Source organism: Sapajus apella, unplaced genomic scaffold, assembly GCF_009761245.1.
Source record: "Sapajus apella isolate SASKATOON/1434 unplaced genomic scaffold, GSC_monkey_1.0 scaffold126, whole genome shotgun sequence".
Lineage (NCBI taxonomy): Eukaryota > Metazoa > Chordata > Mammalia > Primates > Cebidae > Sapajus > Sapajus apella.
The window spans coordinates 1,023,949-1,038,028 of NW_022437066.1; the positions used below are offsets into that span (position 1 = coordinate 1,023,949).

The 14,080-nt window shown below is 59.5% G+C and overlaps 1 protein-coding gene and 2 non-coding genes across 4 annotated transcripts; all 3 read left to right on the forward strand.

Annotated features, from left to right (window-relative positions):
- Positions 1 to 2,197: 2,197 nt before the first annotated feature.
- On the forward strand, positions 2,198 to 2,297 carry LOC116539240. The gene has a single exon (XR_004263957.1). It is a non-coding gene; the product is annotated as a small nucleolar RNA U13 (small nucleolar RNA).
- A 2,344-nt stretch (positions 2,298 to 4,641) lies between these two features.
- LOC116539243 lies at positions 4,642 to 4,744 on the forward strand. Its single transcript, XR_004263960.1, has one exon. It is a non-coding gene; the product is annotated as a U6 spliceosomal RNA (small nuclear RNA).
- Positions 4,745 to 8,501: 3,757 nt separating this feature from the next.
- Positions 8,502 to 13,308, forward strand: DPP7 (dipeptidyl peptidase 7). 2 transcript variants are annotated; one of them, XM_032261796.1, is made up of 12 exons: positions 8,995 to 9,284; positions 9,528 to 9,667; positions 9,830 to 9,993; positions 10,412 to 10,547; positions 10,618 to 10,699; positions 10,785 to 10,951; positions 11,080 to 11,140; positions 11,596 to 11,714; positions 12,013 to 12,169; positions 12,280 to 12,344; positions 12,815 to 12,885; positions 12,983 to 13,308. In XM_032261796.1, exons 1-12 carry the CDS (start codon positions 9,023 to 9,025, stop codon positions 13,116 to 13,118), a joined length of 1,560 nt encoding a protein of 519 aa, XP_032117687.1. In that variant the 5' UTR covers positions 8,995 to 9,022; the 3' UTR covers positions 13,119 to 13,308. The 2 variants fall into 2 exon arrangements, with proteins under 2 accessions (XP_032117686.1, XP_032117687.1); XM_032261795.1 differs by lacking the exon at positions 10,618 to 10,699 and having other exon boundaries at positions 8,502 to 9,284; positions 9,532 to 9,667.
- Positions 13,309 to 14,080: the final 772 nt, after the last annotated feature.

Consider the following 14,080-nt stretch of genomic DNA (forward strand, 5'->3'; position numbering starts at 1 on the left):
AGCCTCGACCTCTTGGCTTCCAGCGTGCGTCTAATCTCGAACCAAATCCTCCTGCCTTAGATCATCCCCCAAATCACCCAGCTACAGGTGAAATCCTGTGAGTTTCCTCCATCACCCCGTTGCCGAGACACCTCAGCGTCCCAGCCCGGTGTGTTTGTACACGCTGCATAGAGTAAAAGACACAACTTGTTTAACTCGGCGTGTTTGCAGTGGTCTTTGGCTGAGGGGCGTTATAGACTCTCAGTTGGAGAGTCACTGAAATTCAGCCGAGCCTCCGAGCATGCCTGTCTGAGACCCTTTTGTGTCTGTCTCTGTGGGCACGACCTATATCCTTGGCTGGGAAGAAACAGGCATATTCTTTACTTCATTCTCCTTGAACACAAACCGTAGCCAGTTCCCGTTTTAGTTCTGACTCTGCAGAGATGAATAAAACAGACTGGTAGGAGAGGCTGGTCAGAAGCCAGCCGCAGACGGGCAGAGGCAGGTGGCACACGGTGTACGTCCTATGTGGAAAAGAGCAGGGCGCTGGGGAAGAGCAGTGGCTGGATCTGAGGGCCCAGGGGAGCCTGTGGCACTGAGGGCAAGATCTGAGGGCTGAGAAGCTGCTGGCACCGGGCAGGGTGGGGAGAGGCCGACTTGAGCCTGAGTGAAACTGCCTGAGGCAAGGGGGACCTTGGCATACTGCGGAAGGTGAAATTCCCAGGGCTGGGAGCGGAGCGGGGGCTGGCTCAGTCCAGCCGTGGTCCTGCAGGTCCTGGAGGCAGCCCTGGAGTTTTCAGCTGATGTACACAGGAAGATTTTGGCGTGGCCTGCGTGTCTGAGAGAGATGTTTACCCTGAAACTGCTCTGGCTACAGGTGGAGACGCAGTGGAGGGCAGGAGGCCGGAAGAGCTGCCTGGCCGTGGGAAAAGCTGAGTGCGGGGAGGAGTCCAAAGGAATGGGCTGGAAGAGGGAGGGCAGGTCCCCGGTGGAGGGGCCACCATGGAGCTCCGTTTTGGATCTGCCCAGCGTGAGATGCCTGGGAGGTACCATGGAGACCGTGGTGGGCAGGGTGTGCCAGGATCAGAGTCTGCCAGAGGAGACAGGGTTTAGGAGTCCCTAGGTATGGATGGTTTGTGTCGTCCACAAAGGTTGGAGGAAGGGGCCAGCCTAGTCCTGGGCGCCACCTGGCTGAGAAGACTGGGGTCAGGGAGGAGGGCAGGGGCAGTGGAGACTGGGAATGGGTCAGGAGGCTGCCGGAGAAGCAGGAAAATGTCCTGTCAGTGAAGGTTTGGATCAGGAAGAACAGCCAAATCCCCGACGCCCCTGAGAACACCAGGGTGGTGCTGACTCCAGTGTCCGCACGATATGGTGTACTATGATATGTATATACACGTGTGTGTGTGCACGCGTGTGCGTGTGTGTCCGCCTCCCGGGCTGCAGTGCAGTGGCATGATCCATAGCTCACTGTAGCCTTGAACTCTTTCCTGCGCTCAAGTGATCCTCTCACCTCAGCCTCCCAAGTAGCTAGGACTACAGGTGCACACCACCACGGCTGGCTAATTTTTAAGATTTTTGTGGAGATGGGATCCCAGTATGTGGCCCAGGTGAGTCCTGAACTCCTTTCCTCCAATGAGCCTCCCATGGCACCGGGATTATAGGTGTGAGTGAGTCTGCCCATTCATCAAAGTATGTTTTCAGCCACAATGGAATGACATTGGAAATGAGTAACAGGAAGAGCTAGAACATTTGCAAAGATGTGGCAATGACACAACACACTCTTAGGCCAGGCGTGGTGGCTCACTCCCGTAATCCCAGCACTTCGGGAGGCCGAGGCGAGGGGATCACCTGAGGTCGGGAGTTTGTCACTAGCCTGGCCAACAAGGAGAAACCCCGTCTCTACTAAAAATGCAAAATTAGCTGGGTGTGGTGGTGGACATCTGTAATCCCAGCTACTCGGGAGGCTGAGCAGGAGAATTGCTTGAACCCAGGAGGTGGAGGTTGCAGTGAGCCAAGATTGCACCATGGCACTCCAGCCTGGACAAGAGCGAAACTCAGTCTTAAAAATAAATAAATAAACATTCTTAGCCAATGGATCAAAGAAGAACAAGGGGAGGTAGGAAATACTTAGAGACAAATGAAAATGAGAACAGAAACTACCAGAATGTATGGGATGGAGCAAAGGTTATGCTCAGATGAAAAGTAACTGTGAACACCGATTCTTTTGTAGTCGTAAGTGTGATTATTTGGTTTCACACTCCTGTGAGATGAGCCTCCTTCAGACCTTCTTATGAAGGCAGCGCATTACCCATCTAACACCAAAAAACACAGTAGGGTCCCCAGTTCTACTTGCTTTTTCTCTTGTCCCGACAGAAGCGCAGGGTGCCTCAACCTCTCTGTGACCTGGCCAGCTGGTGTTTTTTCCCTGGGGCACGAAGAAACGTGTTTAGTTTGTTGTTGGAAACTCTGAAAGAAACCAGCCCCGGCTCTGAGCAAATTTCCTAAACCCTCTATAAAGGCCATATCCTGACCCACGCTGTGGGTGTGCTGTGAAGAACCCGTCTTCGTTCTGCTGCCGGCTGCGGGACGCTGCAGCCCTCCGTAAGTTCCCCTAGTAAATGGTGGGGCGGGTCACCCTGCTGTTCAGTGCCGACCTGCCCTGTCTCAGGATGGTTTGGGGCACTCCGCTGTGGGAACGCCTCTGCCACTCCTTTTTGGGGTCACTCCAAAGGTTTGGCCAGGATGAAACAAATACCTATGTTAAAAGAGAAGGAAGAAGATCTCAAATCAGTGACCTAGATTTAAATATTGACAAACTAGAAGAGCAAAGAAAATCCAAAGCTAGCAGAAGGTGGTCCGGCGCGGCAGCTCACGCCTGAAATCCCAGCGTTTTCGAAAGCCGAGGTGGACAGATCACCCGAGGTCAGAAGTTTGAGACCAGCCTGGCCAATATGGTGAAACTATTCTCTACTAAAATACAAAAATCACCTGACGTGGTGGCACATGCCTGTAATCCTAGCCACTCGGGATGCTGAGGCAGGAATACAGCTTGAATCCAGGGGGCTGAAGTTGCAGTGAGCCAAGATTGAGCCACTGCACTCCAGCCTGGGCGACAGAGCCAGATTCTGTATCGAAAAAGCAAAAACAAGATGCCTGCTTCACCATTCAATATCGTACTGAAAGTCCTACCCAGGGCAATTAGATGAGAACAAGAAGTGCATTCAAATAGAAAAGAAAGTAGAACTCTCTTTGGCCACAGATGACATGATCCTACATACAGAAAATCCCAAAGAAAACACAAGAAAGCCACTAGAGTTAGTAGACAAACTCAGCAGCGTTGCAGGCATAGTGTCACAACGAATCAATGTGTCTGTGCGCCCGCAGCCAACAGTCCAAAAGGAGTGAAGAAAACAGCTTTATGTACAACAGCATCTAAGAGAGTAAAATGCCAAGGAATAAACTTAACCAAGGAGGTGAAATACACACTGAAAACTACAAAACTGAAAGAAATTAAAGAAAACCTAAATAAGTGCAAAGGAACCCTTGTTTGTGAGAAGGAAGTCAGCATTGTTAAGATGTTAATGCTTCCTTAAGCGATCCAGAGCAATCTCGAAAGAGCAAAGTTGGGCTGGGCACCGTGGCTTACGCCTGTAAACCCAGCACGTTGGGAGGCCGAAGTGGATGGATCACCCGAGGTCAGGAGTTCAAGACCAGCCTGGCCAACATGATGAATCCTTGTTTCTACTAAAAATACAAAAATTAGGCCGGGCGCGGTGGCTCACGCTTGTAATCCCAGCACTTTGGGAGGCCGAGGCGGGTGGATCACAAGGTCAAGAGATCGAGACCATACTGGTCAACATGGTGAAACCCCGTCTCTACTAAAAAAAATACAAAAAATTAGCTGGGCATGGTGGCGCGTGCCTGTAATCCCAGCTACTAAGGAGGCTGAGGCAGGAGAATTGCCTGAACCCAGGAGGCGGAGGTTGCGGTGAGCCGAGATCGCGCCATTGCACTCCAGCCTGGGTAACAAGAGCGAAACTCCATCTCAAAAAAAAAAAAAAAAAAACAAAAACAAAAATTAGCCGGGCATGGTGGCAGGTGCCTGGGATCCCAGCACTTTGGGAGGCCAAGGTGGGCGGATTGCCTGAGGTTGGAAGTTTGAGACCAGCCTAACCAATATGGAGCAACCCCATCTCTACTAAAAAATTACAAAGTTAGCTGGGCATGGTGGTACATGACTGTAATCCCAGCTACTCGGGAGGCTGAGGCAGGAGAATCTTTGAACCCGGGTGGGGGAGCTTGCAGTGAGTTGAGATCACACCATTGCACTCCAGCCTGGGCAAAAAGAGTGAAACTCTGTCTCAAAAAAAAAAAAAAAAAAAAAACAGGCAAAGTGGTGCACGCCTGTAGTCCCAGCTACTCGGGAGGGTGAGGCAGGAGGATGGTTTGATGTTGGAGCCTGGGAGGCAGAGGCTGCACCACGGCATTCTAGAGCAAGAGCCTGTCTCAGGAAAAAACAAAACAAAAAACCAGTCTCTTCAACAAATGGTGCTGGGAAAACTGGATATTCACATGCAGACGGTGAGGCTGGACCACTACGTCACGTCATCCGCCAAAATCAACTCAAAATGGATCAGTGACCGAGATGTAAGAGCCAAAACCGTGCTCGCTTTGGCAGCACGTATACTAAAATTAGAACAATACAGAGATTAGCACAGCCCTGCGCAAGAAGGACACGCAAATCCGTGAAGTGTTCCATGTAGTTTTTAATTAAAAAAAGTTGGCCGGGCACAGTGGCTCACAACTGTAATCCCAGCACTTTGGGAGGCGGAGGCAGGTGAATCACAACGTCAGGAGATCAAGACCATCCTGGCCAACATGGTGAAACCCCGTCTCTACTGAAAAATACAAATAAATTAGCTGGGTGTGGTGGCGCACGCCTGTAGTCCCAGCTACTCGGGAGGGCGAGGCAGGAGAATTGCTTAAACTCAGGAGGCAGAGATTGCAGTGAGCCAAGATTGTGCCACTGCACTCCAGCCTGGGTGACAGTGTGAGACTGTCTCAAAAAAAAAAAAAATATATATATATATATATATCTGTCTTAAAACTGGCTGGGCATGGTGGCTCACACCTGTAATCCCAGCACTTTGGGAGGCTGAGGTGGGCAGATAACTTGAGGTCAGGAGTTTGAGACCAGCCTGGTCAAGATGGTGAAACCCCGTCTCTATTAAAAATACAAAAATTAGCTGGGTGCGGTGGCTCATGCCAGTAATCCTAGCACTTTGGGAGGCCAAGGTGGGTGGCTCACCTGAGGTCAAGAGTTCAATACCAGCCTGGCCATCATGGTGAAACCCCATCTTTAAAAATAAATAAATAAATAAATAAATAAATACAAAAATTAGCTATGTGTGCTGGCAGACACCTGTAATCCCAGCTACTCAGGAGGCTGAGGCAGGAGAATCACTTGAACCCAGGAGGCAGAGGTTGCAGTGAGCCCAGATGACACCACTGCACTACAGCCTGGGCGACAGAGTGAGGCTGTCTCAAAAGAACCCCCAAAACAACAACAAAAAAACTATAAAACTCTTAGGAAAAAAAAAAAAAAACATAGACCAAAAGTACAGGCAACAAAAGAGACGGATGAAGTGGATGTCACCGAAATAACGTTTGCAGATCAAAGGGCAGTATCAACAGAATAAAAAAGCAACGCACAGAACGGGAGAAAAGATTTGCCGATCACAAAGGGTTAAGATCCAGATGGTTTTTAAAAACAATGAAACTCAAAAGCATCCTAATTAAAAAGTGGGCGAAGGATCTGGTAGGCATTTCTCCGGAGAAGACACACAAATGGCCGGTCAACACAGGAAAAAGCTTCAACATCACTGATGGTTAGGGAGAGGCAAATCGAAACCACCGGGGAGACCGCCTCTCCCATTAGGACGGCTGCTCCCAAAAGAGCGGAACGTGGTGCGTGTCGGTGAGGACGTGGAGAAGCCGGAGCTCCTACGCACCGTTGGCAGGGAGGTAAACTGGCAAAGACGCTGCCAGAAACTACGGTGGATCCGCAAAATAAATCTGGTGTCAAATTAGATATGATCCCGAAAATTTGTTTCTGGAAATATAAAGGAGTTGAAAGCAGAGACTCAGACGGTTGCCTCCACACCCAAGTTCATTGTATCAGTATTCACCGTGGCTAAAGGTTCGGGCGCGGTGGCTCACGCCTGAAATCCCGGCACTTTGGGACACCAAGGCGGGCAGATCACCTAAGGTCAGGAGTTTGAGACCAACCTGGCCAACATGGTGAAAGCCCTTCTCTACTAAAAATACAAAAAATATCCGGGCATGGTGGTGCATGCCTGTAATCCCAGCTACCCGGGACACTGAGGCAGGAGAATTGCTTCAGCCCGGGAGGTGGAGGTTACTGTGAGCCGAGATCACGCCACTGCATTCTAGCCTGGGCGACGGAGCAAGACTCTGTCTCGGGGGAAAGAAAACCCAAAGAAACAAAAATGAGCTGGGTGTGTTGGTGGGTGCCTATAATCCCAGCTACTCCGGAGGCTGGGGCAGGAAAATCGTTTGACCCTGGAAGGCAGAGATTGCAGACTGTGCCACTGCACTCCAGGCTGGGTGGCAGCAGGACCATCACCAAGAAAAAGAAATGGGATAAAATCCTGTAGGATTCCGCTGATATAGCTGGACTGGGCAGAGCCACAGAGACAAATGATCAGGTGGTGGGTCCAGGGGCTGGGGGTCATTGTTTAATGGCTACAGTTTCTGTCGGGTGACGAGGTAGTTTGGGAAATTGTGATTTCAGCGCAGTGTTGTGAATGTACTTGATGCCACTGAGTTTCACACATCAAAGTGGTCAAGTGGTAAATTTCATATTAAGTATAATTCAGCGAAGACCAGCACCACCCTCAGTGCAGACACAGCAGGTCCTGGCCACACGCACCAAAGCCGCCTGCCAGCCGCCCACCTGCAGCCTTTTGGTCTGAGGGGCAGCACAGATGGCAGGCGTGGCCAGGCATGGCCCCCAGTCTGAGCCGTGGAGGGTGGGATGGGTGGTCCCAGCAGGAATCAGTGTGTGGAGGAGCTGCCTGGATGGTCTGGTGGAGGCAGGTGGCCTTGGGGAGGGTTTGGGCTCAGCAGCTTCGCCCTCGCTGGCTGGGCTCCTGGGATTCCTCTGCCCAGGGACCTCTCACCCCCTCAGCTGGTGGCTCTGCAGCCGACCTGCCCATCTGTCCCACTCCAGGGTGGGCAGAGAGGCTCTCCAAGAGCCCTGTATCTGCACAGGAATGACTGGCTTCAGCCCACTTGCCCCCAGTGACCTGTGCCCTGCACAGGCTGACAAGGGTGCTGGCAATGCAGACCTGGGGGGGGGTGCCCCACAGGAGCTGTGCCCCTCAACATGTCAGGTGGCCATGCCAGGCGTCTTCCCACCTGTGTGCCTGGCCCATCTGCCAGCTGCATCCCTGGAGGCCCACCTTCCCTAGGGTGCCTGCCTGGCCTCTGTGTGCGGTGGGGTGTGGGGTGTCCAGGGACGTGGGCAGGGGGCTGTGGCCATCTTCACCCCCTGCAGAGCTGTGCTGGCTGGCCCCGTGCCCACCCTCCCCAGCTTGGGAGGTCCTGGCTGCTGCCCAGAGTGACATCAAGGCCTGGGCTGTGGACAAGAGGGGACATGGCTTCCTTGAAAGCCCTGCCCCTGCGCCCCTCCCAGGGCTCTGGCTCCTCTGTGGGCCAAGCCAAGCCTGCGCGCCTGCGTGTGGTCACATTGGGGGGCATCTCCAGGCCCTGGTGTGTTTGGGGAGCCGCCTGCCTGCTCTCGGCCTTGCTGGCATCTCCAGGGCTGTGATCCTGCGTGCTGGGTGCCGGTGGAGTTCTGGCTACCCAGGGTGCCCCCACATTCAAGGAGGGCTGCTGCTTGTCCTCACCCCGTCCTGTGGGGGCCCCGGCGGCAGCCCCAGGTGCTGTGTGGGCGTGGGACAGGGCTGGATGTGAGGACGGTGGTGGGGATGCCGTGTGGTCCTGGATGGCCTCCTGTTGTGGTGTGACGTGACGGTCAATGCCACCATGCTGAGGGCCCCAGCTGCCAGTCACCCACCGTGGGGGTGCCTCTGTGTGAGGCACCGGGGGCCATGGTGTGATGGGCTGTGGAAGTGGCTGGTCTTCCCCACTTAGCCCAGGATGGGCACGGCAGGGTCATGCTGGCGGGAGGGCAGTCTTGGGAGAGAGACAGGATCACTCCCCTTCCGTCTGGGGCTGAGCCAGAGCTGCCCCTGCACCTGTTCTGGGCCTGGCTAGCAGCTCATGTCCATTCCCAGCAGGACTCCACGTGGCTGGTCTACCACCCACCTGTGTGGCCCCTCACCCACGCCCTGGACTGGACACGGGAAAGGTGACTTCCTCGGTCCGCTGGGTGCTCCTCAGTGAGGGGGCCCCAGCTCCCAGCAGAGGCCTCCGGTCCCCTCTTGTCCCTGCAGGGCTGTGTTGGTGCCAGTCGGAAGAACAGGTAGCAATTCCCGAATCTTAGGAGCTACATGGCCACATTCTGGCCCTGCCCAGACCCTCTGGGAGCACCCCACGCCCCTGCCCAATCCCAAGCTCCACCCCCCACACCTGCGCAGCCCCTGCTATCGCTTGGACAAACCCTGGGTCCCTTTCTTCAGGCGCCATCACTGTTTGGGACCCCCAGGAACCCCATCTCCCCAAGGCCCTCAGGTGCAGCAGAACGGTCCCCCCTTTCCTGGCCCTGCCTTCGAGTGGGACACCGGCCAGGGGCGCGGGCTGGGGAGGCCTGGCGGGGCTCAACAGGGACGCGCCCCGATGCAGCTCCGGGTGGGGCCGCGGTGGGAGGACGAGCCAGCGAGGTAGCCCAGGGACCCAGACCCCCAGGGGCTCCCGGCTTCCTCGCGCAGTGCCCGGGAGGGACCTCAGCGCGGCGCCCGTCTCCATGGGGACCGCGGGCGCCGGGAGCACGTGGGGCCTGGAGGGAGGAGCGCGGCCCCGTGACCCCGCCACGTGACGGGCGCCCGCGGAAGGCGACATGGGCTCCGCTCCCTGGGCCGCGGTCCTGCTGCTGGCGCTCGGGCTGCGCGGCCTCCGGGCGGGGGGTGAGTGCGGCGGCGCCCCCGGCCCCGTCTCAGGCCCCGGCCCCGGCCCCGGCCCCGCCTCGGAGGCCCGCGTGGCCCCAGCCCGCAGGGCCCCGGACCCCGGCTTCCAGGAGCGCTACTTCCAGCAGCGTCTGGACCACTTCAACTTCGAGCGCTTCGGCAACAAGACCTTCGCCCAGCGCTTCCTGGTGTCGGGTGAGACCTCGGCCCCGGCCCCCGGGTCCCCGCCCCATCGCCCCGGCCCCAGCCCCGAGGCCCCCACCAGGTGCCCCCCGAGGTCCCCCCCAGGCCTCCGCCCCCAGGTCCCTCCCCGGACGCCCCCAGGTCCCCCCCTCAGGTCCCCCCCGGCCCCCCTCCCCGGCCCCAGACCCCAGGACCCCGCCCCATCGCCCCGGCCCCGGCCCCCCAGCCCCCCGGCCTCACCCACCCTCCCCACAGACAGGTTCTGGATCCGGGGCGAGGGGCCCATCTTCTTCTACACCGGGAACGAGGCCGACGTGTGGGCCTTCGCCAACAACTCGGGGTTCATCGCGGAGCTGGCGGCCGAGCAGGGGGCTCTACTGGTCTTCGCGGAGCACGTGGGTGCCCGGCGGGGTCGCGGGCGGGGTCGCGTGGGGGGTTTGTCCCGGGGGTCACTGGGGGGTCGCGAGGGGGTCTGTCCCGGGGGGGTCGCAGGGGGGTCGCGGGTGGTCTGTCCCGGGGGGTCGCGGGGCCGGGCTCAGCAGCGCGTCCCCCCCCAGCGCTACTACGGGAAGTCGCTGCCGTTCGGCGAGCGGTCCACGCAGCGCGGACACACGGAGCTGCTGACGGTGGAGCAGGCCCTGGCCGACTTCGCAGAGTTGCTCCGCGCGCTACGGCGCGACCTCGGGGCCCAGGACGTCCCCGCCATCGCCTTCGGTGGGAGGTGGGCGCCTTCCCCGGCCTCCGCACCCCCACCCTCCCCTGCCCCGACCCAGCACCCCCAGCCCAGCGCCCCTCTCCCCACCCTGTCTGCAGCGGTGGCTGCGCGCTGGCCCGGCCTCTGACTGACTCTGACTCCCACCGCCGCCTTTTCCTACGGCCTCAGACGGCGGCTCCAGGCTTAGTGTTGCCTCCTCCAGGAAGCCCTCCCACTCTGTCCTCCCAGCCACCGGCTCAGCTGCAATGTGCTGGCCACACCATGGCCTTTCCCAGTGAGGGCCACACCCGCCCCAGCCCCAGGGTGGGAATCTGAGGGTCTTTGGAAGTGTCAGGTCCTCCATGTGGTGCCCGTGGGCCCCTGAGGAGGGAGAGAGGAAGTGGGTGTTGGGGGCAGCAGTCCTAACCCTGTGCCCCTCGCGCAGTTATGGGGGGATGCTGAGTGCCTACCTGAGGATGAAGTACCCCCACCTGGTGGCTGGGGCGCTGGCAGCCAGTGCGCCCCTCCTAGCCGTGGCAGGGCTCGGCGACTCCACCCAGTTCTTCCGGGACGTCACGGCGGTGAGTGAGGCTTGGGGTCCTCCAGGCCCCTGGGACAGCGGCTGCAGCGAGCTCGCTCTCTTTCCCCCAGGACTTTGAGGACCAGGGTCCCAAATGCACCCAGGCGGTGCGGGAAGCGTTCCGGCAGATCAAGGACTTGTTCCTGCAGGGAGGTGAGGCCGCTCTCCACCCGCACTGCCTGACCCGCCCCAGGGCCAGCTGCACCCAAGCCTCGAGCCTCTGCCCCCTTCCCTGCAGCCTACGACAAAGTCAGCTGGGAGTTCGGCACCTGCCAGCCGCTGTTGGACGAGAAGGACCTGACCCAGCTCTTCGTGTTTGCCCGCAACGCCTTCACCGTGCTGGCCATGATGGACTACCCCTACCCCACCGACTTCCTGGGTCCCCTCCCCGCCAACCCTGTCAAGGTGAGGCGCCTCCCGGGTCGCTGGAGCGTCCCGAGGCTGGTGGCCTGCGGTCTGACCCTCGTCCTGAGAGCCAGGGAGGCGGAGCTGGCGGAGGGAACCCTGCTGAGTATTGTTGCCCCGTACCCCAGGTGGGCTGTGACCGGCTGCTGAGTGAGGCCCAGAGGATCGCCGGGCTACGCGCGCTAGCAGGTGCCCTTCCCCCGCCCCAGATGGGCAAGTGTGGGTGCCGGGTGGGGCGAGGATCTGCAGCCCAGTGGGGGCTCCGCCTCCTGCCCCAGGGCCAAGGTGGGGTGGGCAGCTGACCTTCCCAGCAGCCCTGGGGGAGGCGGTGCCTGTCTCTGAGGACCCTCCTAGCACTGGCCGTAGCCAGGACCAGCTTAGTGGTTGCTGCTAAGGAGTCTCTGGGATCCCAGGCACAGAGGGCAATGCCGGCCAGTAGACGGGTCCTCTACAGCCAGGCCCAGGGCCGGCAGCACAGACCCCACCAGCCTCCAAGGAGGGAGCCTGGAGGGCCTTCCTCAGTGGGACCCACAGACCCCAGAGCCCCAGACCCCTGCAGGACCCTTCCCAGGGGGACAGGTTGGTGGCCAGAGCGCATGGCGTGTCTGTGTGTGGCCACCGGGCCCAGCACCTCTCCTCCCCAGGGCTGGTTTACAACGCCTCGGGCTCGGAGCACTGCTACGACATCTACCGTCTCTACCACAGCTGTGCCGACCCCACCGGCTGCGGCACCGGCCCTGACGCCAGGGCCTGGGACTACCAGGTGATGCATGCCAGGGCCTGGGACTGCCAGGTGACGCCAGGGCCTGGGACCACCAGGGCCTGGGACTGCCAGGTGACTCCAGGGCCTGGGACCGCCAGGGCCTGGGACTGCCATGTGACGGACGCCAGGGCCTGGGACCGCCAGGGCCTGGGACTGCCATGTGACGGACGCCAGGGCCTGGGACTGCCAGGTGACAGACGCCAGGGCGTGGGACTGCCAGGTGTGGGGGTGTGGGTGGCCTGACCATCTGGGGCGAGGGTGGGTGTGGGCTGGCCTGACTCAGGTGGGGTGCCCGCAGGCCTGCACCGAGATCAACCTGACCTTTGCCAGCAACAACGTGACAGATATGTTCCCTGACCTGCCCTTCACGGAGGAGCTCCGCCAGCAGTACTGCCTGGACACCTGGGGCGTGTGGCCCCGGCCTGACTGGCTGCAGACCAGCTTCTGGGGGGGTGGTAAGGCTGGGGCGGGGGGCGTCCTGCTCTCTGCCCCACACTCTGCACCCCTGCCCACGGCCCACAGCTCCTGAGGGGGCCCACGTCACCACCTTCTCTGCCCTTTGCAGATCTCAGAGCCGCCAGCAACATCATCTTCTCCAATGGGAACCTGGACCCCTGGGCAGGGGGCGGGGTGAGTCCTGACCCCGTTAGGTTGTTAGGTTGTGTTTGAGACGGGGTCTCACTCTGTCCCCAGGCTGGAGTACAGTGGCCAGATCAGGGCTCACTGCAGCCTCGGCCACCCAGGCTCAAGCCTCCCAACCACTGGGACTACAGCCTTGCCCCACCATGCCCGGCTAATTTAAAAAATACACTTTTTTGTAAAGACACCGTCTCACCCTGTTGCCCAGGCTGGCCTCGAGCTCCGGCTCAAGCGGTGCTCGCCTCTCGGCCTTCCAGGGTGCTGGGATCACAGGCGTGGGCCCCTCTCCCGGCTTTGCCCCCGGCTGATACCTTCCCGCCTCTGCCTCTGGCTGGTTCTCTTCCCTGGTTGCTTGATGGCACCGACTCCTGACCCCACCCCCTCATGTCTCCTCTCTCCGTGGCCCCGGTGGCGGCATCGCCTCATTCCTCACCTGATGGAGTTCTTTCCGCTGACCACAGATTCGGAGGAACCTGAGCACGTCGGTCATCGCCGTCACCATCCAGGGGGGAGCGCATCATCTCGACCTCAGGTGCAGAGGGAGGTGGCCCAGCCGGTGGTCGTGGGTCAGGCGGGGCAGGCTCGCTGAGGGCTGGGGCTGACGGGCGCCCTCCGTGCCTGCTCCCCAGAGCCTCCCACCCGGAAGACCCTGCGTCCGTGGTCGAGGCGCGAAAGCTGGAAGCCACCGTCATTGGCGAGTGGGTAAAGGCAGCCAGGCGTGAGCGGCAGCCAGCCCTGCGTGGGAGGCCCAGACTCCGCCTCTGAGCACAGGGCGACTGCGGGAGAGGTCTCAAGGCTCCTTGTGGAGTGAGGAGCAGGCTGGCCCCCACCCTGCCCTGTCTGCACTTTCTGGGTCCCTGAATTTCAGCCACGGTGGCCAGCCTAGCGTGGGGGCTTTGCTCAGGAGGTGGCTGGCAGCAGAGGGAAGGGGCTGAATAAACGCGTGGAGGCCACGTATGTCCCGTCCTTCCTGTCTGCGGGCCCACACGCAGCTGGGGGAGTGAGACACTGAGACGGGGCTAGGGGAGCTGGGCACCCCGCACAGGCCAGGGCCTGCCCTGTGTTCAGCAAGGTGGCGGCAGAGGCTCCTCAGCACTTGGGTCTGCCCCGTAGGGCCCCCTGCCCCAGGAATCCCCGCTCTGCCGAGCTGTGCAGACGGAGGCTGCAGCCACACTTCCGAGGTGATGGCCTTCCCCGACATCCTCTGACACAGCAACTGCTCCAGGGGAGGCCACTGCTTTCGGCCCCCAAGGGACACACAGCTGGCTGCCCCCATGTGGTCCCAGTGGTCTGGGTGAGATGGAGAAGGCATGCCTTTTCCAGCTGTTCAGGCCCCACCCACTGCCCCAGTCCTGCCTTCAGCCGGTCATGGGGCACCAGGCCCAGGAGGGCAGCATTGGGCCCAGTGTGACTTGGGGTGGGCATCAGGGTCACATCACAGCCACCGTTCCCTTTCCAAACACAGAGGAAGGAGTGCAGGGTCAGGTCCAGTGTGAGGTGGGAGAGGAGGCCCACACTCGGCCCAGACCTCTGTCGGCAGAACGGGTGTCAGTCCCAGGTTGTGTCCAGGTGGCCCTGCCCTGTGCTGCCACCAGCTCTGGCTTCCCAGGGAAAGGAAGTCTTCCGGAAGTGAAGGCGACGGATTCTTCACATGAGCGGTGCAGCCCTGAGGTCACCTGGTTCAGGGTTGGGGGGACCCAGTCAAGGCCCAGGGTCAGCACTGGGAC

Coding starts and splice junctions, on each gene's coding strand:
- DPP7 (XM_032261795.1), top strand. CDS start 8,517: ATGGCCACATTCTGGCCCTGCCCAGACCCTCTGGGAGCACCCCACGCC. Junction 10,548..10,784: donor TCTTCCGGGACGTCACGGCG/GTGAGTGAGGCT, acceptor CCTTCCCTGCAG/CCTACGACAAAGTCAGCTGG. Junction 11,141..11,595: donor CGGGCTACGCGCGCTAGCAG/GTGCCCTTCCCC, acceptor TCTCCTCCCCAG/GGCTGGTTTACAACGCCTCG.